General features: G+C 46.8%; 1 protein-coding gene across 1 annotated transcript in view; it reads left to right on the top strand.

Moving 5' to 3' along the window:
• Nucleotides 1-9788: 9788 nt before the first annotated feature.
• LOC309564228 (alpha-1-inhibitor 3-like) overlaps nucleotides 9789-26024 on the top strand; it is a 91605-nt gene continuing 75369 nt past the window's right edge. The window contains exon 1 of the mRNA XM_082268855.1: nucleotides 9789-9873. Within this exon, the coding sequence (XP_082124981.1) occupies nucleotides 9806-9873 (68 nt within the window). The 5' untranslated portion in view covers nucleotides 9789-9805. The remainder of the gene's footprint in view (nucleotides 9874-26024) is intronic.

The following is a 26024-nucleotide window of genomic DNA, read 5'->3' as shown; positions in this document are numbered from 1 at the left end:
GCCATCCAGACCCATCCCTCCAATATATTCTAGAGGTAGATGCGTCAAATATGGCAGTAGGAGCAGTTCTCTCCCAACGACCAACAAACACTTCATCACTCCACCCAGTTGCTTTCTTTTCAAAATCACTAAGCAGCCCAGAGGTGAATTACCCAGTGGGTGAAAAGGAGTTGCTTGCCATAAAACTGGCACTGGAGAATTGGCGACATCTGCTCGAAGGTACCCAGTTACCAATACTCATATATACAGATCATAAAAACCTTCAATACCTCCAGACTAACAAGACTCTCTCCCACCGGCAGGTACGATGGTCATTATTCTTTTTAAGATTTAATTTCCTAGTGACCTACACGCCTGCAGACAAAAATAAAAAAGCGGATGCGCTATCACGATTAACCGAAGATAACTGCGCCGAAATCCCTTCCATTCCCATAATACCCTATGAACGCATTATTGGTGTTGTCCGTTCCTTGAAGGAAGAGATTTTGCACAGTATAAGAATGGATTCACCTCCACCACAACTAAGTACTGATGCAGAAGGCTTCCTCTATTACAATGACAAACTCTATATACCCCCCTACTATGCGCACCAAGATTTTGGAGTTATCGCATGATGTGCCCATGGCAGGACATATGGGTATAACGAAAACCTTTAATTTGCTCACCAGGCAGTTCTGGTGGCCTGATATGAAGACGTCTGTACAAAAATTTGTTTCTTCATGTGACATCTGTGCAAGGTCCAAAATTGACACTACAAAACCATCTGGACTACTTTGTAGTCTACCAATACCCCAGGTTCCATGGGAAGTTGTATCCTTAGATTTCATAGTAGAACTACCACCCTCTAAAGGATTTAATACCATCCTAGTGTCAGTGGACCACTTGACAAAGATGGCACATTTCATTGCTATCCGTAGACTACCTTCATCTAAACAAACAGCAGAACTACTGATGAAACATGTGTTTAAGTTGCATGGAATTCCAAAAACTCTTTTGTCCGACCGTGGTTCACAATTCATCTCTGAATTTTGGCAAGCACTTTGTCAAATTTTACGCATTGAGCGAAAGCTCACTTCTCCCTACCATCCTCAGACCAACGGACAGACGGAAAGAGTCAACCAGTGCATTGAGCAATATCTACGTTGCTACACATCATACTTGCAGGATGATTGGGTGGATCTCCTTCCTCTAGCAGAATTTGCTTACAACAACGCAACCCACAGTACCACGAAGCAAAGTCCGTTCTACTTGAACTATGGGTTTCATCCCACTCTTCTTCCACCATGCATCCTGCCATCGAGTAACCCAGTAGCCTCGGATTACCTTACCCAAATAAAAGACTCTTTGGGCTTACTCAATACCACTATATCACATGCTCACAGTCAACAAAAAAAGTACTACGACCTTCGTAGAAGACCTTCTCCTCAGTATGCTATCGGGGACCTTGTTTGGCTATCGACAAAGAACTTAAGATTAAAAATCCCTAGCAAGAAGCTTGGACCTTTATTTTTGGGACCCTTCCCAATTAAAAAACTTATCGGAAAAGCTGCAATACAGCTCACCCTACCAGCAGATCTCAAGATCCATCCCATCTTCCATGTGTCGCTACTGAAGCCCCATGTTCCTAACCAAGGAATAAGGCCTACCATCTTGCCTCCACCTCCAATACAAGTTGAAGGCGGAGAAGAGTATGAGATCAAGGAAATTTTGGATTCTCGCATCCATAGAGGAAGACTCCAGTATCTCATAAGATGGAAGAACTATGGACCCCAAGACGACACCTGGCTAGATACCTCTGATATTCATGCGCCTAGACTTATACTGAACTTTCACTCGAAACACCCAGAGAAACCTGTCCTATAGGCCTTAAGGGGGGGGTACTGTAAGATTCCGGTACCTCCGGTACCCTTAATCACCACTTTCCTCTGTAATGCGTCCCACCTTTCTCTTCAGGTGGTACGCATATACCTTTAAGAACGATGATGTCACTGCTGAGCGCCGCAGAGCGGCTATTTCAACCGCCGGCGGTCTCACTCACATTGTTCGTTCAACCTGCCTTGCTATCCACATGCTTTCAAGCCTGTCTCTCGATCGGAACCTCCAGCCATTCCCTTTACCTGGAGCAGACCGGAACCTCGCTACTGATCCCTGTATCTCGCTACCGGATCATTCCTTATCTACTGGACCTCTCTAACCTACTAACATTACAAGTGATAAGTACCCCGCAGGGGAACCCTCCATAACCTTATTGCACTATCTACCTATGCACATTAAGGACTGTTACTACCTATCTATACTATCCTATCATCTGCACTGTTACATAGATTGCTAGCTCTTCAGCCTACTACCATCTATCATCTGCACTGCTGCATAGATTGCTAGCTCTCCTGTCTACTACTATCTATCCTTGCACTGGGTTAGTCTATCCTGTATTTGTCATCTGCTGTCCTCACCACCTGTTAGCATACTCGATACTAACCTATCTGCATTCCTAAATACCATCTTGAACTCTCCTATACAAAACCAATCAAGTGATTACCATCCTTGTCACTGTTCACACCTGTCCCTTCAGCACATCACCTTCATACTATCATATACATCCTATCACTCCAGGAACATCTCATTGAGTGTGTATATATCTGTATGTTGAAGCTGACAGGCCCACGGTGATGAGTCCTGGAGAGTTGGATCTGGTATTCAACACATCTCTACATGACTACTGAGTGGAGATTTTGCAGCTGCAAATCCAGCCTATAAATAAAAACGCAGGAGTGTTACACAAACACAGGTAAGCAAAAGTAAAGTCCGTAAAACAAGCCAAGGTCGGGTCCAGGAGAAGAGCAGAGTAAGTCAGGGTCAATCCGGGTAACAGCAGGTAAATGATCACACAGGAAAAAGGAACTCAGGTACAGGTAGCTGAAACACAAACCAGCAATTCCTCTGAGCACTTGCTCAGCTTTTATAGGCAGCCAGAAAGTCATGTGGTGCGTGTCATGTGACGACCAGTCTGCAGCTGAAGGTTTCTCTGACAGTGCCCCCCCCGAGGGGCGGCCTCTGGATGCCCAAACTGGACATCAACTCCGGGTGATTCACATGAAAAGTTTGGATGAAGCGAGGGGCGTGTATGTTTCTTGAGGGTTCCCAAGAGTTGTTTTCAGGTGGGTACCCCTTCCACTTGATTAGGTATTGGAGAAGTCTACCCCTCTTCCTGCAGTTCAGTATGGCTTCAACCTCAAATTCATTTTCTCCATCCACCTGGACCGGTGGAGGAGGCAGCTCCTCTCTTCCCGGGAAGGGGCTAGGAATCACTGGTTTTAGCAAGGATGCATGAAAAACAGAATGAATCCTGTAAGAGCTGGGTAAGGCCAATTCAAAGGCCACAGGGTTAACCATCCTCTTGATTTTGAACGGCCCTATGAACTTTGGGCCCAACTTCCGTGAGGGAAAAGGTAATCTGAGGTTAGCTGAAGATAACCAAACTTCCTCACCGACCTTGAAAACCGGGTTCTCCTTCCTTCCCCTGTTGTAGTACTTCTTATAGTCATCCTGGGCATTTTGCATGGTTTCCTGAATCCTTTGAAAGTTCTGTTGGATGGAGGCTATTCGATCTTGGACAGCAGGAACAGATAATTCAGGGGTAGCATTTGGAAGGAAAGAAGGGTGAAACCCAAAGTTAGACCAGAAGGGCATTTGGTTGGTGGCTGAATGAGTTGCAGAAATTGGTAGGCCTCATCGGGATGGGTGAAATATTTTTGCTCCCCGGTTAAGTCCGTGAGACGTAAAGTGGCTGGGTATGCCAGGGTGAATTTGATGGATTTGTGAAACAGGGCCTGGCAAATTGGTTGAAAGGCCTTTCTGCGTCGGGAAACTTCCTGGGAGTAGTTGGCGAACACCAAGAGTTTATGGCCATCAATTTGAAGAGATTTTGAATTGCGGAAAGACTTCAGGATATTTTGTCTGTCCATATAATTGAGATACCGCACTATAACTGAACGGGGGGGTGCGTCTCTCATTCGAGGGGGCCCCCAGGTTGTGAGCACGTTCCACAGTGCAAGCAGTCTGGATCCCCAGGGCCGCAGGAAGGCGTGTTGATGCTACCTCAAAAAGTGAATCAGCGCCAAACGATTCCAGAAGCCCAATGATCCGGAGGTTGTTCCTCCTGTATCTATTCTCTAGGTCATCCACCTTGTTTAATAGATACCTCTGAGTCTGCCTGGCCTGCTGATCCATGGAGAAGGATCCCTGCAGCTCATCTTCCAGGTCAGACATCCTGTGTTCAAGCTCTGTGAGTCTATGAGTGTGTTCCCCTATCTCCTTCTTTATCTGTGCAATCCCCATGGATATGGCCTTGTCTACGGCTTCTGTAATAGTAGGGGACAATAGTGTGGCCACTGCTTGAGCCAGGGAGGCTATTTGTGCGTCAGGTAAGGGGTTTGTAAACTGACCGTTTGCTGCAGTGCCAGGCTGGAGGGCGGCGTCCGCCATTTCAGCTTCAGAGGAGGCCGCAGATGAAGCCGCGGTCTTGATTTGCGGGTGCACCGCGGCCCTTCCGTGATGAAGGTAGCGATCCATGGCCGCCCAATCCCTGGGATGTTAGTGGGGGAGTCTTAGCATCCGAGGGCTCTCTGGGACTGTGTATGCTGGTGTGAATGCGGATTTAGCCTGGAGCCGCCGTCCCGCGCTGCTACCTACATGGGTGCTGGAACCGGAAGTAAGAAGAAATTTTAACAACAACTGTGTGTATGCCAAAGAAATGTGTCCCTTAGTAATCTCAGCCCGGGCAAGTATATCAAGCAAAGGCGTTGAGGCAAAGAAGGTGGATGGAATCAAGCCCTGTGCAAGAAATGCATGATGCCATTTTAAATATTGATAGAACCAATGCTGTTTCAAGTTACCACTCCAAACACAATTGTTGAAAAGATTTTAGGGTTCCATCAAAATAAAGCTGAGACAGAGCTGTGATTTCTGCTCTCTCCCACCTCAAAAAGCCTTCTAGCCGAGAAAGTTCCGCTAATCTATCATTGGACCAAAGTGGAGTATATCTGGTATATCCAACGATTTCTAAAAGAGTTTTAACTGTTTGTCACACATTGTACATCATTATGTACATCAAATTTATTGTAGGATGTGCAGATTGCCAGACCATTATTCTTGATCTTTAAGGATAGTTTACAGATGGGTATGGTGCCAGCTGATTGGAAAAAAGCCAACGTGGTACCAATATTTAAAAAGGGGCCGAGATATATCCCAGGTAACTATGATGTTAAGGGAACACATACAGGACGTTAGTAATGAAAACGGTATTATAAGTAGTAATCAGCATGGATTCATGAAAAATCATTAGTGCAAAACCAATCTATTAACCTTCTACGATGAAGTGAGCTGCCACCTAGATAAAGGAAAGCCTGTGGATGTGGTGTATCTGGACTTTGCAAAGGCCTTTGACACCGTTCCCCACAAACGCTTACTGTACAAATTTAGGAAGGTAGGTATGGACCATAAGGTGAGTACCTGGATAGAGAACTGGCTCCAGGGGAGAGTACAGAGGGTGGTGATTAATGGGGAGTACTCGGATTGGGCGGGTGTGGAAAGTGGGGTACCCCAGGGTTCTGTCCTGGGACCAATCCTGTTTAATTTATTCATAAATGATCTAGAGGAGGGGATATCTAGTACAATCTCAGTATTTGCAGATGATACTAAACTAGGCTTGCCAATATCTTCTATGCAGGATGTGGAAACCTTGCAAGCGGACCTGAACAAAATAACGGGGTGGGCAACTACATGGCAGATGAGATTTAATGTTGAAAAATGTAAAGTAATGCACTTGGGGGCCAGAAACCAGAAAGCAAGCTACTCACTATGGGGGAACCTCTGGGTGAGTCTAGGATGGAAAAGGACTTGGGGGTACTGGTAGACAACAAGCTTGGCAGTGGCATGCAATGCCAAGCCGCCGCAAGCAAAGCCAACAGAATACTGGGATGTATAAAAAAGGGGATTCACTCCAGAAATAAAGAGATTATTCTCCCACTCTACAAGACTCTGGTCCGGCCACATCTGGAGTATGCTGTCCAGTTCTGGGCACCGGTCCTCAGGAAGGATGTGCTGGAACTGGAGAAAGTCCAGAGAAGGGCAACAAAAATAATTAGGGGAATGGAGGACATCAGCTATGAGGAAAGACTACAAGCACTGAACCTATTCTCTCTGGAGAAGAGACGATTGAGGGGGGATATGATATCAATGTACAAATACTGTACTGGTGACCCGAGCATAAGGAACAAACTATTCAGAGAAAGGAGATACAATAAGACACGTGGCCACTCACTAAAACTAGAGGAAAGGCGGTTTAACCTTAAAGTGCGTAAGGGGTTCTTCACTGTAAGAGCGGTAAGGATGTGGAATTCTCTTCCACAAGCAGTCGTATCAGCAGGGAGCATTGATAGTTTCAAAAAACTATTAGATGGACACCTTAAAGACCACAACATACAGGGGTATACAATGTACGGTTAAAAGCAAACACACACACACATCATAGGTTGAACTGGATGGACTGATGTCTTTTTTCAACCTCACTAACTATGTAACTATGACTTTAAAAACAGTAGGAGTGTCTACCATCTGTAATGGATTTTTACCTTTAAGTACCTTTAAGGCATATTCTTTTAAAGCAACAACCATAAAAAACATTCTTGCACCAAGCAGAATTAAACTGAAATGAGAACACCAATCCCTACTCCAGAAAGACCTCCAAGAATACACCTTGATCGGCAGTAACAAATGTAATGGAATAAAAAATAGAGCAGGCACAATAACATCCATCAGTACAGAAGAGTAATATTCAATCATATCTCTCATAACTGACAGAGCTAGGAATGCACACTTTATGTAGATATGTGTGTATGCAGTATATGAGCAGAATGTACAATGCAAAGTCATATGAATGCTGACATGTTTTTGGCCATATTCCATACTCTGGGCTGTTTTTAGAGGGAGGCTTATTGTGAATGCATGTGTGTGTGTTTGTGTATGTGTGTATATGTATATATGTATGTCTATATATATATATATATATATATATATATATATATACATATTTATAAATATATATATATATATAGACACTATATTGTCCACAGTATTGAGATACCTGCCTTTACACTCGCATGAACTTTAATGGCTTCTCAGTCTTAGTCCTTGGGGTTCAATATTGAGTTGGCTCACCTTTTGCAGCTATAAAAGCTTCAACTCTTCTGGGAAGGCTGTCCACAAGGTTTAGGAGTGTGTCTATGGGAATGTTTGACCATTCTTCCAGAAGCGTGTTTGTGAGGTCAGGCACTGATGTTGGACGAGAAGGCCTGGCTCACAGACTCTGCTCTAATTCATCCCAAAGGTGTTCTATCAGGTGGAGATCAGGACTCTGTGCAGGCTAATCAAGTTCCTCCACCCCAAACTCACTCATCCACGTCTTTATGGACCTTGCTTTGTGCACTGGTGCACAGTTATGTTGGAATAGGAAGGAGCCATCTCCAAACTGTTCCCACAAAGTTTGGAGCATGAAATTGTCCAAAATGTCTTGGTATGCTGGTGCCTTAAGAGTTCCCTTCACTGGAGCTAAGAGGCCAAGCCAAACCCCTAAAAAAGAAACCCACACCATAATCTCCCCTCCACCAAATGATTTGGATCAGTGCACAAAGACATGAATGAGCGAGTTTGGGGTGGAGGAACTTGACTGGCTTGCACAGAGTCCTGACCTCAGCCTGACAGAACACCTTTGGAATCAATTAGAGAAGAGACTGGGAGCCAGGCCTCCTTGTCTAACATCAGTGCCTGACCTCCACAAATGGTCAAACATTTCCATAGACACACTCCTAAACCTTGTGGACAGCCTTCCTAGAAGAGTTAAAGATGTTATAGCTGCAAAGGGTGGGCCAAATCAATATTGAACCCTACGAACTAAGACTGGGATGCCATTTAAGTTAATTTGCGTGTAAAGGCAGGTGTCCCAAAACATTTGACAATATAGTGTATATGTGTATGTATGTGTATGTGTACGGTATGTGTACATGCGTGTGTAAAGATGGTAGCCCCACTACTCTTGGACTAGGAATTATCACCATTAGAATCTGTATCACACCAAATTCTCATTTTTCCAATTACTGAGGTGCTTAATGTTAGATTATACCCATATAACCTCCACCACTAAATTTTACAGTACAAACTAAAATTTTATGCATAATTTTAAATACATATATACATTCTGTTTTTTAACATTTTTTATACGTTTTACACAGCTAAAGGGCCTTTTTATCACTTTTTAATTCATATATTTTTACTGTATATATCCTCCACACTTTGGATCCATATTGAAAATGTTTTTGTCATATTTTTATGTATTTCATCCAGTGTACTGTACACCTTTTTCCTAATAAAGTGGCCAATAAAGAGCACTGAAAATGCGTTGGTGTTTTAACTTGTTTTTATGATCAATAAATACCAACCTTCCAAGGTACTTGGAAGTACCTTTTTTTTGAATGGGCGCCTCTGCTGACCACATACTGGTTCCATGTTGGGGCCTTATTCTATCTACCACTTTTTCGTGAAGGTTGGCTTTAAGAAATACACTTGAATCTCAAATTTATCATGGTTTCATTGTTAAAAGGCAAGAGGGGTCTGAGAGCACACCTGATGCATAAAATATCTCAGCCTATTATGTCAAATCTTGGCTGCTATAGAAAAGGAGAGATCACAGGGTCTCATTATAGGCCCAGTTGATTTATTCATAGAAGCCATTACTACGGCTTCTATAAATGAAGCACAATATATGAATGGAGGGGGAACTATCAATCATCTGTCCATCCTCAATTCAGAGATCACTTTTCAATTGAATTGAGAAAATGGACGGAAAGAGTGGGCATAGTTGGGCTCTCTTAATAAAAGCCTGTAACAGTGCCTCAGTTCTGTTAACTCTTGCTGCACCTGAAGATTACAGTGGCAGGGGTAGGGGGCATCAGAGGATGGAAGATTTGAGTGGCAGGGTAGGGGACATCAAAGGATGGAAGATTACAGTGGCAGGGGTAGGGGGCATCAGAGGATGGAAGATTACAGTGTCAGGGGTAGGGGGCATTAGAGGATGGAAGATTACAGTGCCAGGGGTAGGGGGCATCAGAGGATGGAAGATTACAGTGGCAGGGGGCATCAGAGGATGGAAGAATACAGTGGCAGAGGGCATCAGAGGATGGAAGATTACAGTGGCAGGGGGCATCAGAGGATGGACACATCACACTAAGGGTAGGTAATGTTCCTTGTAATTCATTTGTATTTTTTTATTGTAGGTAAACTTGGGCTTTAACCTTAAAAAAAAAAAAGAAAAATCTGAAATTTTGTAATGTTGTTGAAACTTCCCTCAGCACACAAAATATACAGCAAGCAATATGTTATAAAAATGTTCAAAACACAGACGGAGGTTTCACAAGTCAAAGATAGTATGAGTCATACTCCTATATTATTGGTAGTGTTAGTGTTATAGGGAAATATGACTGTTCCAATGAAGTCACAGTGGGGGAGATTTATCACCTTTTTGAAAAATAGCGAAAGCAAAATATTTAAAGTAATTATTTGCAAGTGCCCCTAACCCCCCCAAGACCTATGACACATTAGTGCTTAGTGAGTATTTGCTGTTCAGGGATGAATGCCCTCACAGTGAACCCTGCTTCCAACAGTGTAGGAGGGGGGTATGCCGGGAATACAAAACATACCAAGGCCGTGCCAAGCTTATACGCAGTCAATCTAAACCTTGCAGCCTTGCACAATGGTGTCCTGGGTGCTGTGTGCGGGTTTAGTCCTCCTTCACATCACCTGCTCAGTGGAAGCCAAACTGTGAGTAATTTTATTTGTTTTAGTATACAAGTGACAGCATTGATTATGTTACACAGGTTCTAGCTAAGTATCCCTTTATTTAGCTATCAAATGTGTACATTTAAGAAATTTGTGATACATAATATAACACTTTCAGTTTGTGTTGTTTGTATTTGGAAGAATGGGCATTGATTAGAACAGTGCAGTGTTGATTGTTCTTCCCGTTAGCTGGATGGAGGCTTTTGCTCTGATTCTTTGTGCGTAGAAACTCTATAATTAAAGGCAAAAAACACATCAAAGTCATAGCTCACCCTCACAGGAGCTGCTGATAGCCAGTGCATTCCTCCTCTTAATTTCAGTGAATACACAGTCAGGAACACAGAATTTCCTACGGTTCAATAACAGTTCCTCAATGTCTCAGTAACAGTCTAAGAAATGTGTATTTTATGCTTTTATTAAACTTGGATTGGGTGTGGAGAAGCATGGGATACCGCACAAAAACATTAATTGACTGGGGATGCTTCTCTTCACATTGTTCTGACAGAGAGCTCCCACAAGATTTACTACTGGCTAAGAAATGTCTAGGACTTACTTTTGTAGAACTGAGAACTAAACATAGTCACTAAGGCACAGAATTTTGGTCAGGACCATCAGTTGCCTTCACCAGGCTCTATTCAGCGAGGGATACATAGACTCACAATACCACAGGACATCCGGACACTTTTTCCCCCAACTTCTACCGGGCACTCTTCAGTGAGCCAGGCCATCAGAAAAACCTAGAAATGGGTCCCTCAGCTTAAACGACAGCTTGGACCTCATCCTACCAGCAGTTTTCCAGCAGACTGCCCTAAGGGACAGAGCCCCTTAGACAAGGGACTCCTCTTATAGGACTGGCCTCATGACATACTGCTCTGCCACTCCAGGCCTCAGTCAATTTATGGGCTCTCCAGCCACCTATGGGCACACATCCAAAGGGATTGGCTGGGTCCCCATAAACATTAAAGCTGCCTTTCCATCTTTACTGCCACTGTTGTTATAGAATCCTCTAGAATGCAGAGGGGACTAATAAGACCAGCAACATGTGAAACATTGAGCAGACTAAAATAATTAACCACTGCTCCTCTGGCTGCAGAGGAGCTAAACTAAATTTGCTTAGCAACCTACACTAACTAGGAGGTTGCTACAAAAGTTCCTTGCATAGATCTTGTTAACACCTTTGTGTTCTATATTTGAATTCACAATAAATGATTATGAGTAGAAACTGTTTGCTATAATGATCATTATTTTTAAAAATAATAAATAGAAAATAACAAGTGTCATGACACATTACTCAGATACTGTAGTTTAGTGAACCTACAGTATAGCCTGAATCTGAAATGTAGCTGATCATCACTGATCCTTTGATAGCCGCAGGATACAAGCATCCATAATGCATACACACCAGTCTGAAAAAGCAACACATTTATTCAACAATGTTAAAAGAGCAGTGAGTAAACCAATAAGGCATTAAGCGCTGCGCAAACTGTTGGCGCTATATAAATCCTGTATAATAATAAATAATAATAATAAGGCATCAATTCATTGAAAATCATTTCCAATGGGTTGCTACAGTTTGCCAGTTGATCTTTGTGCTGCTTAACCATTTAAAATTGAGAGCACATTTATATTTAGGCATTACAGTAACATGTAGTAACACATGCATGGCCAGAATGAATGGCAATACGCATACTGTGGTCCTGTGCAATGCTGTTTCTTTCATTTTGATCTGTGCTCAATGCACTAATGGAAAGTAGGCAGTGCACCCACATGCTGTGCATAGCAATGGACTGCATTAAAATGGGTCTTGTCTGATTGTGGGACAATGGGAAAAATGTAATAAAATTGGTACACTCATCTGGTGTAGTCGTGCATAGTAGCCAATCAGCTTCTAGTTTCAGCTTGTTCAATTAAGCTTTGGCAATAAAGCCTAGAAGCTGTTTGGATTCTATGCAGGGCTGCATCAGATTTTGCACTCTCCAGTTTTAGGAACTAACCCCCAATGTGTTGGCTACCCATTTATAATGAAGCAACATACCACACGATTAGGGATGATCGAACTTTTGAAAAGTTCGGTTCGACCAGAACACCCGAACTTCCCGAAAGTTCGGCCCGGATTTCAGAACCCCATTGAAATCAATGGGACCCGAACTTCGGTAATCAAAAAACACAATTTTGAAGCACTAAAACCCAATAAATGCCCCTAAAAAGTGCTTAGGGTTCTGGGTCATGCCCCAGGGACTATTAATCACACAAAAAAAAGTTCTTAAAAATTGTCGTTTTTGATAGAAAGCCAATTATTGAAAAAATTATTGAAAAAAAAATGAGATTTCTTTGGATGTCACACCTGGGCATTTTTGTTGCAGGCGTTTTTTTTTTGGGCATTTTTTGGGCGTCTTTGGAGGCAGGCATAACATCTGAACTTCTGTATAGGGGTATATATACACAAACACACACATATATGTATTTATACACATACACACATATAGGTGTGATAGGAGCGAAGCCCTATGGCTGCAAATAATTTAATTAGCGCAGCCATAGGGTTCTGCAACTTTCACACCTATATATGTGTATGTGTATATATACATACATGTGTGTGTGTATATATACCCCTACACAGAAGTTCAGATGTCATGCCTGCCTCCAAATACGCCCAAAAAATGCCCAAAAAAACACCTGCAACAAAAACGCCCAGGTGTGTTGTAGCAGGCGTTTTCTTTGGGCATTTTTTGGGCGTCTTTGGAGGCAGGCATAACATAAGAACTTCTGTATAGGGGTATATATACACACACATATATGTATTTATACACATACACACATATAGGTGTGATAGGAGCGAAGCCCTATGGCTGCAAATAATTTCATTAGTGCAGCCATAGGGTTCTGCTACTTTCACACCTATATATGTGTATGTGTATATATACATACACGTGTGTGTGTATATATACCCCTACACAGAAGTTCAGATGTCATGCCTGCCTCCAAAGACGCCCAAAAAATGCCCAAAAAAACACCCAGGTGTGCTGTTGCAGGCGTTTTTTTGGGCATTTTTGGGACGTCTTTGGAGGCAGGCATAACATCTGAACTTCTGTATAGGGCTATATATACACACACACACATATATGTATATATACGCCTACACACATATAGGTGTGATAGAAGCGAAGCCCTATGCCTGCAAATAATTTCATTAGCGCAGCCATAGGGTTCTGCTACTTTCACAACTATATGTGTGTAGGTGTATATATACATATATGTGTGTGTGTGTGTATATATACCCCTACACAGAAGTTCAGATGTCATGCCTGCCTCCAAAGACGTCCACAAAAAAGCCCAATAAACGCCTACATCAAAAACGGCCAGGGGGGGCGTGGTCTGGACATGGACGGCTGAGGTTGTGCTTTCACTGAGCTCCGTGCCTGTGCGACCCTTACCCGGCCGACGTTCACTGCTGACGCCCGGGATGAGATCAGCGAGGCACAGGAGGTCAAGGGGATGAGATCAGCGAGGCGCAGGAGGTCAAGGGGAACGGCTGGACCACCGAATACACCCCGCCGGAACCCGGTTCGTGGAGCTATTCAGCACTTTTTCTCTCCTACACCGGCTCCCGCCGCCGCCTCCAACATGGCGGCTGCACGCTCTCCCCCTCTGCAGGATGCGAGCCCTCCTCCAGCATCGCCGGCTTCCACCGCTGCCTCGGAAACCCTGTTGGACACTCCGGCTGCCTTTGGAGCCCCGGGACCCAGGCCTTCCCATCCGACTACCCAAGTGGAGGTGGACTCTGAACTCCGCGCCCTGTTGCGCGCCCTCCCCACAAAGGCCGACATCGAGGCGATCGTGGGTCGCCTGGAAGCGAAACACCGCCAAGAGGTGACCGCGGTCCGGGCTGAGGTACAGACTGTAGCTGATCTGGTATCGGCGGGGGAGACCACCATACAGGCTATGGAGGGACGCCTGGCCTCGGTGGAGGCTGCACTGCGGTCCCAGGAGGAGGTGACCATTGCCATGCAGATCCATATGGAGGATCTGGAGGACCGCAGTCGGCGGAACAATGTCCGGATTAAGGGCCTGCCCGAGGCCACGGGTGCTGATGACCTTCCGGCCACGGTCACCGCGATCTTTGCGCAGCTATTGGGGGAAGATTTACCCCCCCGCATGGACTTTGACCGCCTGCACAGAGCGCTGGGCCCGCGTTCTTCGGACCCGGACAGGCCACGTGACGTACTGTGCCGCCTGCATAGGTTTGCCCACCGTGAACTTATCATCCGGAAAGCATGGGATGTGGGCACCCTGGACTTTGATGGGGCGGCCCTCAAGTTGATGCCGGACCTCTCCAGGGCCACGTTGTACCGCAGGGCCTTGCTGAGACCTCTACTGGACCTGGCTCGCCGCAGTGGCGTCACCTACAGATGGGGATACCCGCTTTCTGTCACCTTCCGTAAGCCGAACTCCTCCTTCACACTCCGCTCCCGAGCGGAGCTCCCTGCGCTCTTTGCCTTTTTGGAGGCTGACCCTATTCAGGTACCCAACTGGCTCCTTCTGCTGCCCAGGCCGTCGGATCGCAGGCCACCTTCCTCCGGAGGCTTTCTGGGATCTCCCCGTCCTCAACGCTCCAGACGGAACTCCAGGCCCCGGGCGCCGGAAGCACGTAGAGAACCTTGAATGTATTTACCCTTCGTCCCGGGCACCCTCTGATGCCCCGAAGCACCTCGTCAGCTGGCTGAACTGATCCCTGGTCCCTTCACCTTGCCCTGCAGATGACGGCTTGACTCAGGTTTGCTTGTTGATGGTAACCCCCCCCCCCTTTTTTTTTTTTTGTTTTCTGTTCGGGTTGTGCCTCCCCGCAGATGCCCCTGCTTCGCCTGCATGGACTGGCCTTGCTGCTCCCCCACTGACTGGCAATTATTTCACCCGCTGCTCCCACTGTCCGAGGCGGGGGGGTGCTAGGTCCGGGCACTGCCAAGACTGACGTCATGGACCGTTCTATTGTCCCCACTTTGGGTGCCCGCAGCTGCTGCAGCCTGCACTGCCATCCGCAGTGCTGTACATGGAGTCCCAGGGGTGGTTACCTGGGGGGGTCGCCTGTGGGCTCCCCGTGGGTTGTGTGGGGTGGGGAGGGGGATTGGGGTGACCTGCTGTGGGGACCTGCACTTGTTCTTATGGGGATCTGTTACCGGGGACGTTATGTTCTTATTGTTATTGTTTATTGCACTGTTCGCTCCTGCGATCCTCGCATGCCCCAGAGCGGGGGGGGTCCTCTGACCCCTGGTCTTTTGTGGGCCACTTAGCGATGATGCAGTTGGCTGTGATTACACTACCTGTTTTCATTATGTGCCTTAGATGCTGCTGTGGGTACTAGACTTGCCCTGAGGGGCCCTCGGTCTGCCCCCTCCACTTCCAGACACGCTGCTTTTCCTCGCTTCTGTTTCTGATGTCTATCCTACATACCATACTTACTAATGGGTCTCTCTCTCTCATGACGGTATCCTGTCTCCCTCGCCTCCTACTCTCTACTCTCCCTCCTATACACGTACACGGTGCCGGGTGGGCCGGACAGCCGGACTCGGGTTCCATTTTTCCTGGGTTTTTTTTTTTTTTCTCTTTTTTGTACTTCCTGGTCTGTCCTTCTCCAACCCCCGACCCCCAGTAGGTTGACGCCTGGTGGGCTCCGTGCCTCCTGGCGCTCGTGCAGTAATTTCTGCTCTCTAGTTTTGCTATCTCCTCCCCTCCTCTGCTTCTTTCTCCCTCTCGCACTCTCTCTATCCCCTCCTACTCCCGTTCTTGTTTACTCCTGATCTTTGCCCCTTCCCACCCCCCTCCCTTTGTGTGTACCCCCCGCTCCGTACGGGCCCATGGACGCCATTCATATTGTTTCTTTGAACGCCAAGGGGCTCAACGTCCCCGAGAAACGGAAAGTCCTCCTCAATGAACTTCGCCGCAGTAAGGCGGATGTGGCTTTCATTCAGGAGACCCACTTTCGGGACGATCGCCTTCCACTCCTTAAGAACCGTTTCTATCCCTTTGCATACCATGCCACTAACCCTGTGGCGAAATCTAAGGGAGTCTCGATCCTCCTCTCTGCTAAAGCTCCCTGGCATTGTGAAGGAACGCTGGTGGACCCTGCGGGCCGTTATCTGTTTTTGAAAGGGACTCTGGGCCCAGCTCGCCTCACCTTCGCGTGCGTGTACGCTCCTAACGAGGGACAGGCCTCATTCATGGTGGGCGTTCTGGAGAAATTGAACGCGTTTCAGGAGGGACAACTCGTTCTGGGGGGAGACCTCAACCTGCCGCTAGTGCCTGATGTAGATACCTCCTCGGGGACGTCCTCGATTCCCCACGGACACCGGAAGAGGTTTTTGCAAGCCCTCCACGGTGCACAGCTGGTGGATGTCTGGAGACTCCAGCATGGGGGGGAGCGGGACTACTCGTTCTATTCCCCACCCCATCAGACGTACTCCCGTATCGATTATTTCTTGGTGCCACACCGCCAACTCCACGCGGTGCGGTCCACCTCGATAGGATCCATCACCTTTTCAGATCACGCGCCCGTCTCCCTGACCTACTCCCTGACTGAGGGGTCGGAGCTGGGGTCCAGGGTGTGGCGTTTGAGCGACTCGCTCCTCCAGAACGCCGAGGTACAAGCGGAGGTTCAACACGAGCTTTCTGAGTTCTTTCGGGTAAATGTCCCGGACGACTGTGACGCGGGCATGATATGGGAGGCCCACAAGACAGTGGTGCGGGGACTTTTTATTAAACACGGCTCCCGTCTCAAGAAACAGCGCCAGCAGCTACTGGAGCGACTGTTGGACGAGATCCATGCCCTGGAAATTAGACATAAGCGTTCCTTTTCGAGAGAATTGGAACTGGAATTGATTGCACTCCGCCAAAAGGTTCAGGACATCCTCTTTATGAAGGCTAAAGCTGACTTGCAGAGGGCACGTCAGAAGTTCTATCTTTCTGGCGACAAATGTGGCCGGCTGCTGGCGTCCTCCATTCGGGCGCAGAGGTTGGCTAATTACGTCCCACACGTTCTGTCCCCATCGGGGCAGCGGGTTGCTCTCCCGAAACAGATCGCCGCGACCTTTCGCGACTTTTTCTCCACCTTATACAACCTCCCCCCCTCAGTGTCCCCCGCATCTCATCTAGAGGAATATATCGCCTCAGCGCACTTGCCCTCCCTTGCGGCAGAAGACTGTGAGTCGCTGGAATCCCCGATCACGCTGCTGGAGTTGCAGGGCGCTCTAGGCTCCTGTAAGGCGGGTAAGGCCCCAGGGCCCGACGGCTTCACACTCCCCTACTTCACCACTTTCCTACCCACCCTCAGCCCTCACTGGGTGAAGTGGCTCAACCTTCTGGGATCTGGGGAGTCTGCCTTCCCGAGGGACTCCCTTAGGGCACACATCTCCCTCATCCCGAAGGAAGGAAAGGACCCCTCAGCCTGCGCCAGTTATCGCCCAATCTCATTATTAAATGTGGACCTGAAAGTGTTCGCTAAAATCTTGGCGAATCGACTTGGACCTTACATGTCCCGTTTAGTCCATTTGGACCAGGTCGGCTTTATACCATCCAGGGAAGCTCGTGATAACACGACCAAGGTCCTCAACCTCATCCATGTTGCCCGGTCCACTAATACCCCTTGCGTTTTCCTGAACACGGATGCCGAAAAGGCCTTCGACCGGGTCAGCTGGAGGTTTATGACGTCCACCTTGCGTACTGTGGGCCTCGGTGCCACCATGCTGTCCTGGATTGGACATCTCTACTCGAACCCGACTGCGCAGGTGAAGTGCAATGGAGTCCTCTCAGACTCCTTCTCGATCTCCAATGGCACTCGTCAGGGCTGCCCTCTCTCCCCCCTTCTCTTCGCCCTCTCCCTAGAGCCCTTTCTGTGTAGGGTGAGGGCGAACCCGGACATCACCGGACTTACCGTTGGGGACTTTGAATGTAAGGTCTCTGCATACGCGGACGACCTGATGTTTTCCTTGACCAACCCTGTCGTCTCTGCGCCTAACCTTCTCAAGGAGTTGACGCTATACGGTACACATGCTAACCTGAAGATCAACCTCGGTAAGTCAGAGGCGATGGGGGTCGCTATCCCCCCGACCTTAATGGCCACCATTTCTTCCTCGCTGCCTTTCCGCTGGACCAAAGGGGCGCTTACGTACCTGGGCACCCGTATAGCGCCGATTATCTCGCAGCTTTACGAGCTCAACTTCGCCCCACTGCTCGTCACGGTCCGCCGCCTCCTTGAGGCCTGGTCGACCGGCCTTCACTCCTGGTTCGGGAGGTGCAACCTGCTGAAGATGACGGTCCTCCCTAAGGTTTTGTACCTGCTTCAGGCTCTCCCAATCAAACTTCCATCTGCCTTTTTTAAACAGCTGCACTCTCTCTTTGTACGGTTCATCTGGGCCACGGGTGCCCCACGCTTGTCCCGGGCACTTTTGACGTTACCCAAGCACTGTGGCGGCCTGGCCCTGCCGGATGTGCACAAATATTACTTGGCGACGCACCTCGGTCGCCTTCTCGACTGGCGCAGGCACTCCACATACAAGTTGTGGGTTGGCCTGGAACTGGCGCAATCTACGATACCCCTAGGGGGCGCCCCCTGGTGTAAGGGGCACTGGCCACCTGCTCTGGTATCCCACCCTACGATTGGGGTTACCCTCTCTGTGTTGTCCCCGGTAATCCTTAACCCTGCTATTTCTTCTGCAACTTCCCCGCTGTTTCCGATTTTGGGGAATCCGGCGTTCTCTCCGGGCCTGATAGATCGGACGTTCCAACCGCTGGTTGACCGTGATATGAGAGTGGCTTCTCGTTTTACGTGTCCAGGTGGCTGGCCCTCCATAGCAGAACTGTCAGACCCGACGGGGCACTTTGCCCTTACCTTTTGGCCGGCTGTGCAATTACACCACTTTCTCTTTTCCCTCCCGGAACCTGACCTTTTCAACAGGGAATTGACCCCTTTTGAGGAACTTTGTGAAGGTGAGGGAATGCTCCCACACACACTGTCTCAGGCTTATCACCTCCTGATCTCCCCGCCGGAGGATTTCACCCCTCCTTTCCTTTCCAAATGGGAACAGGATCTCCAGATTTCTCTCTCACCGACGCAGAAGCTCAACATCTGCACAATAGCTTTAAAGACGCCGACCTGTACCAGACTGCAGGAGTCCAACTATAAGTTACTCACCAGGTGGTACAGGGTCCCTTCCCGTCTGAGCAAAATCTTTCCGGGGACCTCCGATACCTGTTGGCGCTGTCAGGAAGACAGGGGTACCCTGCTTCATGTATTCTGGTCCTGCCCGAAACTGCGAGACTTTTGGACCGCGGTGGGCTCCCTACTACGTGATCTGACCGAACATACTATTCCGGACACGCCGGAATTTTTCCTCTTACAACGCACCAGCATCCCCCTGAGGAAATATAAACTTTCTATTGTGCCCCATGTCCTCTGTGCGGCTAAATCCTGCATTCCGCAGTACTGGAAGACCTCCCGATCGCCCACCATCAGGGACTGCATGCGGAGGCTGGTCGAGGTGAACAGACTGGAAGATCTGACCCTTACAGCGCTCCACCAGCGTGAGAAGTATGAGAAGGTATGGGGATACTGGAGGGTTTTCGTCCTGTCAGAACGGGGAACTTCTCTGTTGGGCTCCTGAGTCTGGCCGAGAAAGTCGTCCCCGGAGGGAGTGGTCCCCGGGATCCGGTGCGGAGCGGTCCCCCCCCGCCTCCCCCTCTTTTCCCCTTCCTTCCCCCCCCTCCCCCCTATTCCCTTGCCCCCCCCCCTGTCGATGTGTGTTTGTCCCCCACTCTGCCTGTCCTCTTCTTTCTCTTTCCTGCCCTTTCTTTTATCTCTCTAATGCTGTCTTAGCCTTATTTCCTAAACCTTGAACTGGAACTGTGCTGCGCAGACGATGAGTCTGCATTGGTCACTGTCACTTATTTGGTACTAGCGCACAACAACCTTGCATACCTCCACACGGGCCTAGTGCCCCGGAAACTTGATTATTTGTATTTGTCGATGCTTATATGACACACTTGTTTTCCTCTGTTGATGCTCCCGTATTTGTCCTGACCTTTGCACTAACAGCACGTATGTGCGTGCTTTCTTTCTATTTACTTGGTACTTGCCTCGGTGATTTACATGTTTTTGGTTATATTACACTGTACTGTACTGTTTATCTGGTTCAACTTTTACAATAAAATCATATTTGAAAAAAAAAAAACGGCCAGGTGTAAAAGTAGCGAAGCCACTATCCTGCTCTATTGCAATTCTAATACAAACAATCTTTTTTCTATTGCAGTCACCCTGACATGGAAGGGTTTGGTCACCCTGGCATAGCAGTCAGAGTCAGTTCACCCTACACTACACTACGGTCACCCTGGCACTTAACACTTTCCCTACAGAAACTAGATTTTTGAATCTAACTATAGTGGAAAATAGTACCCTAACTACACTAGATGTCCCTTTCCTCACACTAATAATTGCTAAATGACACTTTTGAAGCAGGAGTAACAGAACTGCTTCCACTCTCTTCCACATCCCTGTATTACAATGCTAGCGATTTGGTGGGGCTATCTTATATACTGGGGGGCGTAGTCACTACTGATTGGCCTCTGGACCCCCTAGTCACTCGAATCACATTCCTAGCATCCTCCTGCCCCCTCAATTGGCTTTTACTGATGGTTCTGGTCCAATCACAGGCTTTTAAAGCCCAGTTCCTGTCCCATTGCATTTTGGTCGGTTCTGGTTGCCGAATTCCGAACTTTTTCAGCAAAAAGTTCGGAATTCGGCCGAATTTTGAACAGTCAATGTTCGGGTCGAACCGATGGTCGACCCGAACCGTTCGATCATCCCTACACACGATAACATGTGTTGTGAATGGGCCCTAGTTTTATTGCTCTTAAAGGCACCAGAGAAAATGTACTACAGATTGTATTCATTTCATCTTTTAAAGTATCCATACCTGGAGTTAAATCGTCACTCAACCTAAATCATTTCAATGCAGTTCTTAACATTCAGAACCCGTGGGACAGCTAGAAAATTTGGCAAGGCCGAAAACAAGTTTATTTACTAAGAAATCTTAATTTTCCCACTGCTCCCACTCCCCTACATACCTTACTTACAGTATCTCACAAAAGTGAGTACACACTTCACATTTTTGTAAATATTTTATTATATCCTTTCATGTGACAACACTGAAGAAATTGCACTTTGCTACAATGTAAAGTAGTGAGTGTACAGCTTGTATAACAGTGTGAATTTGCTGTCCCCTCAAAATAACTCAACACACAGCCATTAATGTCTAAACCACTGTAAAAAAAAGTGAGTACACCCCTAAGTGGAAATGTCCAAATTGGGCCCAGTTAGCTATTTTCCCTCCCTGGTATCATGTGACTCATTAGTGTTAGAAGGTCTCTGGTGTGAATGGGGAGCAGGTGTGTTAAATTTCGTGTTATCGCTCTCACTCTCTCATTCTGGTCACTGGAAGTTCAACATGGCACCTCATGCAAAGAACTCTCTAAGGATCTGATGAAAAGAATCGTTGCTCTACCTAAAGATGGCCTAAGCTATAAGAAGATTGCCAAGACCCTGAAACTGCAGCATAGTGCCCAGGACCATACAGCAGTTTAACAGGACAGGTTCCACTGAGAACAGGCCTCACCATGGTCAACCAAAGAAGTTGCGTGCACGTGCTCAGCATTGTCAAATCCAGAGGTTGTCTTTGGGAAATAGACGTATGAGTGCTGCCAGCATTGCTGCGGAGGTTGAAGGGGTGGGGGGTCAGCCTGTCAGTGCTCAGACCATACACTGCACACTGCATCAAATTGGTCTGCATTGTTGTCATCCTAGAAGGAAGCCTCTTCTAAAGATGATGCACAAGAAAGACCGCAAACAATTTGCTGAGGACAAGCAGACTAAGGACATAGATTACTGGAACTATGTCCTGGGGTCTGATGAGACCAAGATAAACGTATTTGGTTCAGAGGATGTCAAGCGTATATGGCGGCAACAAGGTGGGGAGTGCAAAGACAAGTGTGTCTTCCCTACAGTCAAGCATGGTGGTGGGAGTGTCATGGTCTAGGGCTGCATGAGTGCTGCTGGCACTGGGGAGCTACAGTTCATTGAGGGAACCATGAATGCCAACATGCCATGAATGCCAACATGTACTGTGACATACTGAAGCAGAGCATGATCCCCTCCCTTTGGAGAATGGGCGCAGGGCTTTATTCCAACATGATAATGACCCCAAACACACCTCCAAGACAACCACTGCCTTGCTAAAGAAGCTGAGGGTAAAGGTGATGGACTGGTCAAACACGATTCCAGACCTAAACCGTATTAAGCATCTGTGGGGCATGCTCAAATGGAAGGTGGAGGAGTGCAAGGCTTCTAACATCCACCAGTTTCATGATTTAGTCATGGAGGAGTGGAAGAGGACTCCAGTGGCAACCTGTGAAGCTCTGGTGAACTCCATTCCCAAGAGGGTTAAGGCAGTGCTGGAAAATAATGGTGGCCACACAAAATATTGATACTTTGGGCCCAATTTGGACATTTCCACTTAGGGGTGTACTCACTTTTTTGCCAGCAGTTTAGATATTAATGGCTGTGTGTTGAGTTATTTTGAGGGGACAGCAAATTTGCATTGTTATACAAGCTGTGCACTCACTACTTTGCATTGTAGCAAAGTGTAATTTCTTCAGTGTTGTCACATGAAAAGATATAATAAAATATTTACAAAAATGTGAGGGGTGTACTCACTTTTGGAAGATACTGTATAAACAAAAGATGACAGCATTTAATTATATAAAATTCTTCAGTTGTGTATAGATATGTAGCACAGCGAATTCAGGGTTCCAGGTCCATTCATAAGGAGTAAAAAATAAAAATAAATAACAAATAAAAAGCAAAGGTCCCTCAAATGAAGTGTAGTCCCCCAATGCTTCTATTTGTCATTTTTAATTGTTTATTCATGTAGAAGAGGACTTGGGCTGTAAAACATGTTAGGTTCATACATTGTATTTTATTGAGTTACTTCAGTCTCTTCCTTGGATCATTTGCCAATGCCAAGTGTTCAATGAAGACTTTTATTCTATCTTGAACTTGAGTTTGCCCTTTGAGTACCATAGAAAGAAGATGGTTGTTGCTAAATCTAGCCAGTAATGTTTGGATCCAGAAACAGTTGCATGTTTATTGGCTATACCCGAGTCTTGGAAACAGTCCCATGGGGGCCATACTTGGGGAAAGAACCAATCACCTTTATGTCTATGCCAGCAATGTTCAAAAGGATTACTGAGGGATAGCTAAATTTTCTGACTTCTGTCTTATGTCTATGGGTACCTTAAAGTGTATGTCAGGGTAAAATATTAAAAAACATATGCAGTACATCTCTACAATACATACACCTTTTACCTTAATTTATCCATTTAAATAGTCTGCAAGTATTAAAAAAATACCTATAGATCTTCCAGAAATGCATTCAATTCAGCACCCAGGTCCTATTGTGTACAAACAACACAGCATTTTTGTGGACTGCGTGATGTCAGTTTGCCCAGATTACATTTTTTTAAACGAATGAATCCTCTCCCTATCCGATATCCACAGAACTGTAAAGGGCTAATTAGGCTTCTAAGATAACACAGAAGTGTGCACAGGACAGCTCTAAATTTATGATCAGCTAATATTTTTACACATGTAGCACCCTCCTAATCAGGTGCTAGATAGCAGGTATAGTTTTTGGCTTTCACTGCTTAACAGGAAAGCAGTAGGTAACGCATTTGAGTTTTCTGCTTATCAGGGAGCTGGATCTACTAGTTAGGCCTGCTCCATGTGTTCAATGTGTGATTCATGTGGGCTGAGGGAGTGTCCCCACTGTATCCAATGGAGAGGTACATTGGACAGTGTAGGAAACCCAGCCAATGACACACAGGCTTTGATACCATCCCATGGGTTTGGCACAGAGAGTGGTGCATCATGGTATAGGGTATAAAAGCCAGGAGCACATGAGGCAGGGGGTCTTTGGGCGGGAAGTCAGGTCCCGGAAGGAGGGTGACAGCTGTCTCCTCTTCTGTAGCTGTGGATGGTAGTCACAGGCAGTCGGCCTGGTGAACCAGAGTGTTTTGCTGATTCCAGAGGTCCAGGAGAATCTGACTGGTGGAGTTGGAGGCAATGGTGACTCTGGAAAAACAGTGTCCATGAGTACAGAGGAACTTGCCCGGGGGTCTGCCCAGGGAGGGGACCACTCCAGAGAATAGAGTCAGTGGACGGGTGTCAGCAAACACAGTAAGAGAGAAAGGGTGTGCCGAGTTTAGAACCCTGAAGAGAATTGCAAGCAGGAACACTTAAAATATATTCACTTCAGTGGCAGAGTGAAGCAGTGGCCTTGCCGCATCCTAAAGTCCGTTGTCCTCAATACTGTGAATAGTTATCAGTTGGAGTATCCCACTCAACCCTTCTCTTATCTAAGTTCTAAATAAAACTACAAAACAACATCCCCTGCACTGATCATTGACTGAGCCAAGGACTTAAATTGCTAATGTTCTGTTACCAGTTGCTAAGGGTAACCCAGGGGAATCCAGAAAGTGTTACACTTAAAGTATTAAACATATAACAATACACTTATAACAGAAGAAAAAGGGGAAAATACAAGAAATTCATACATTTTTTATACCATTTAACTGGCAGATCCTGGTATGTTTCAGTCAGGCTGCCTAAGCCTAAATCTTCTGCACAATAATTCAGCTATAAAATGCAAGACATATTTTTCTTGGTAGCTGATGGTATTACAACAGAGAGAGCTTCTTACTTTTTAATTTATAACAAGTAATACCTTGTATATCATCCTGGACTGTAACACATACTGTAGGCATTAGGCAAGTTCAGGGCATGTAAATAATTTAACTTCAAATGTTAGAAAAAGGAAGATAAACAAAATAACTCAATTTAAAGTGTATGTCTTGACAAAAGAAAACCATTACAATAATTGGTCAGTACATCTTTGCAGTACATGCACACCTGCCCATATTTTCTCTTCTTAAAAATGGAGTAAGTACAGAAAAACATCCATTGATCCTGCCAGAAATCCAATGAATATCAACTACCTGGTTTAGTTGTTTTTTTTTTTTTTTTAAAGCCCGTAGCGTGTGGAACACACTCAAAAGACTCCACCCGGTGCATAAAAAAGTGCACACACACAAAGTGAGAACACAAAAAAGCACAGGGTGTGCGAAAACGTATGGTCTTCCCTCTGAAGAGGTAGGACCCGAAAACCTCGATCCCCCGGGGCGCAAGACTCCTGACAGGGATTTAAGGTACTTGTGGTCAGTCGGCCGAAACCAAACTGACCCCGTTCTTCAGGGGGACTGCCGAAACAGCCCACCCCAAGTACTAAGTGGAGCTCCCCCGAAGGGAGACCCCATGAGAGAGGGCGGACTCAGCCAAAAGGCCATATCCACCCCCTCCCAAGACTTAAGGCTGGGCCCGAGGACCCACACCCTCATGTCGTGCAAATAAGAAAACAAAGGTGACAGTGCAGGTGACAAACTCCAAAGAAAAAGACAGACAAACAAAGAAGTGGGGAAGGGGAGGTGGGGAAAGTGCAATGGTGCCATGTGAGGAACCAAGGCAGGCCTTCCAGCCGGAATAAAAAATTCCTCTGGTGCAAGCCAAAAGGCCTGTCCCAAGAGGCAGGTGCGAAAAAGGTGTGCAGTGACCAAGGTGCCGAAAAAACTCACAGCGAGCTGCCCCTCACCAGTGAGAAATTAAGGCACCCCTGGGCTGCCACCCCAGGGGCACTTACACTACAGGCTTTTTCTATCTCAGCCCCCGGCCAGACCGAGTGTAGCCTATCCCCACCAGCAGACATCAGAACCTGGACAGCTTAGAGAGAGCTTGCCTACCACTGGGGACAGGCCTTTTGCAAGGCCAGATCAAAACCCAGGAGAGAAAGCCCTCCCCTCGCCATCCTGTTCCTCAGCCCATTACATCCAGGAACAGTTCCACCGGCCCCCTGAACCGGCTTTCCTGCCCCCTTCAAACTGGTTAGGACAGTTCAACCCATTCGAATCAGAAGGCGGCAGGCCCCACATGCTTTCCCAGATGACCTACTCCCCATACCTCAATACTCTGAGCGCTCCGG

The sequence above is a fragment of the Pelophylax lessonae genome (genome assembly GCF_965119305.1).
Source record: "Pelophylax lessonae genome assembly, chromosome: 9".
In the NCBI taxonomy this organism is placed as follows: domain Eukaryota; kingdom Metazoa; phylum Chordata; class Amphibia; order Anura; family Ranidae; genus Pelophylax; species Pelophylax lessonae.
Note: the sequence above shows the minus strand (reverse complement) of the source record. Positions and strands in the feature narration are given on the sequence as shown.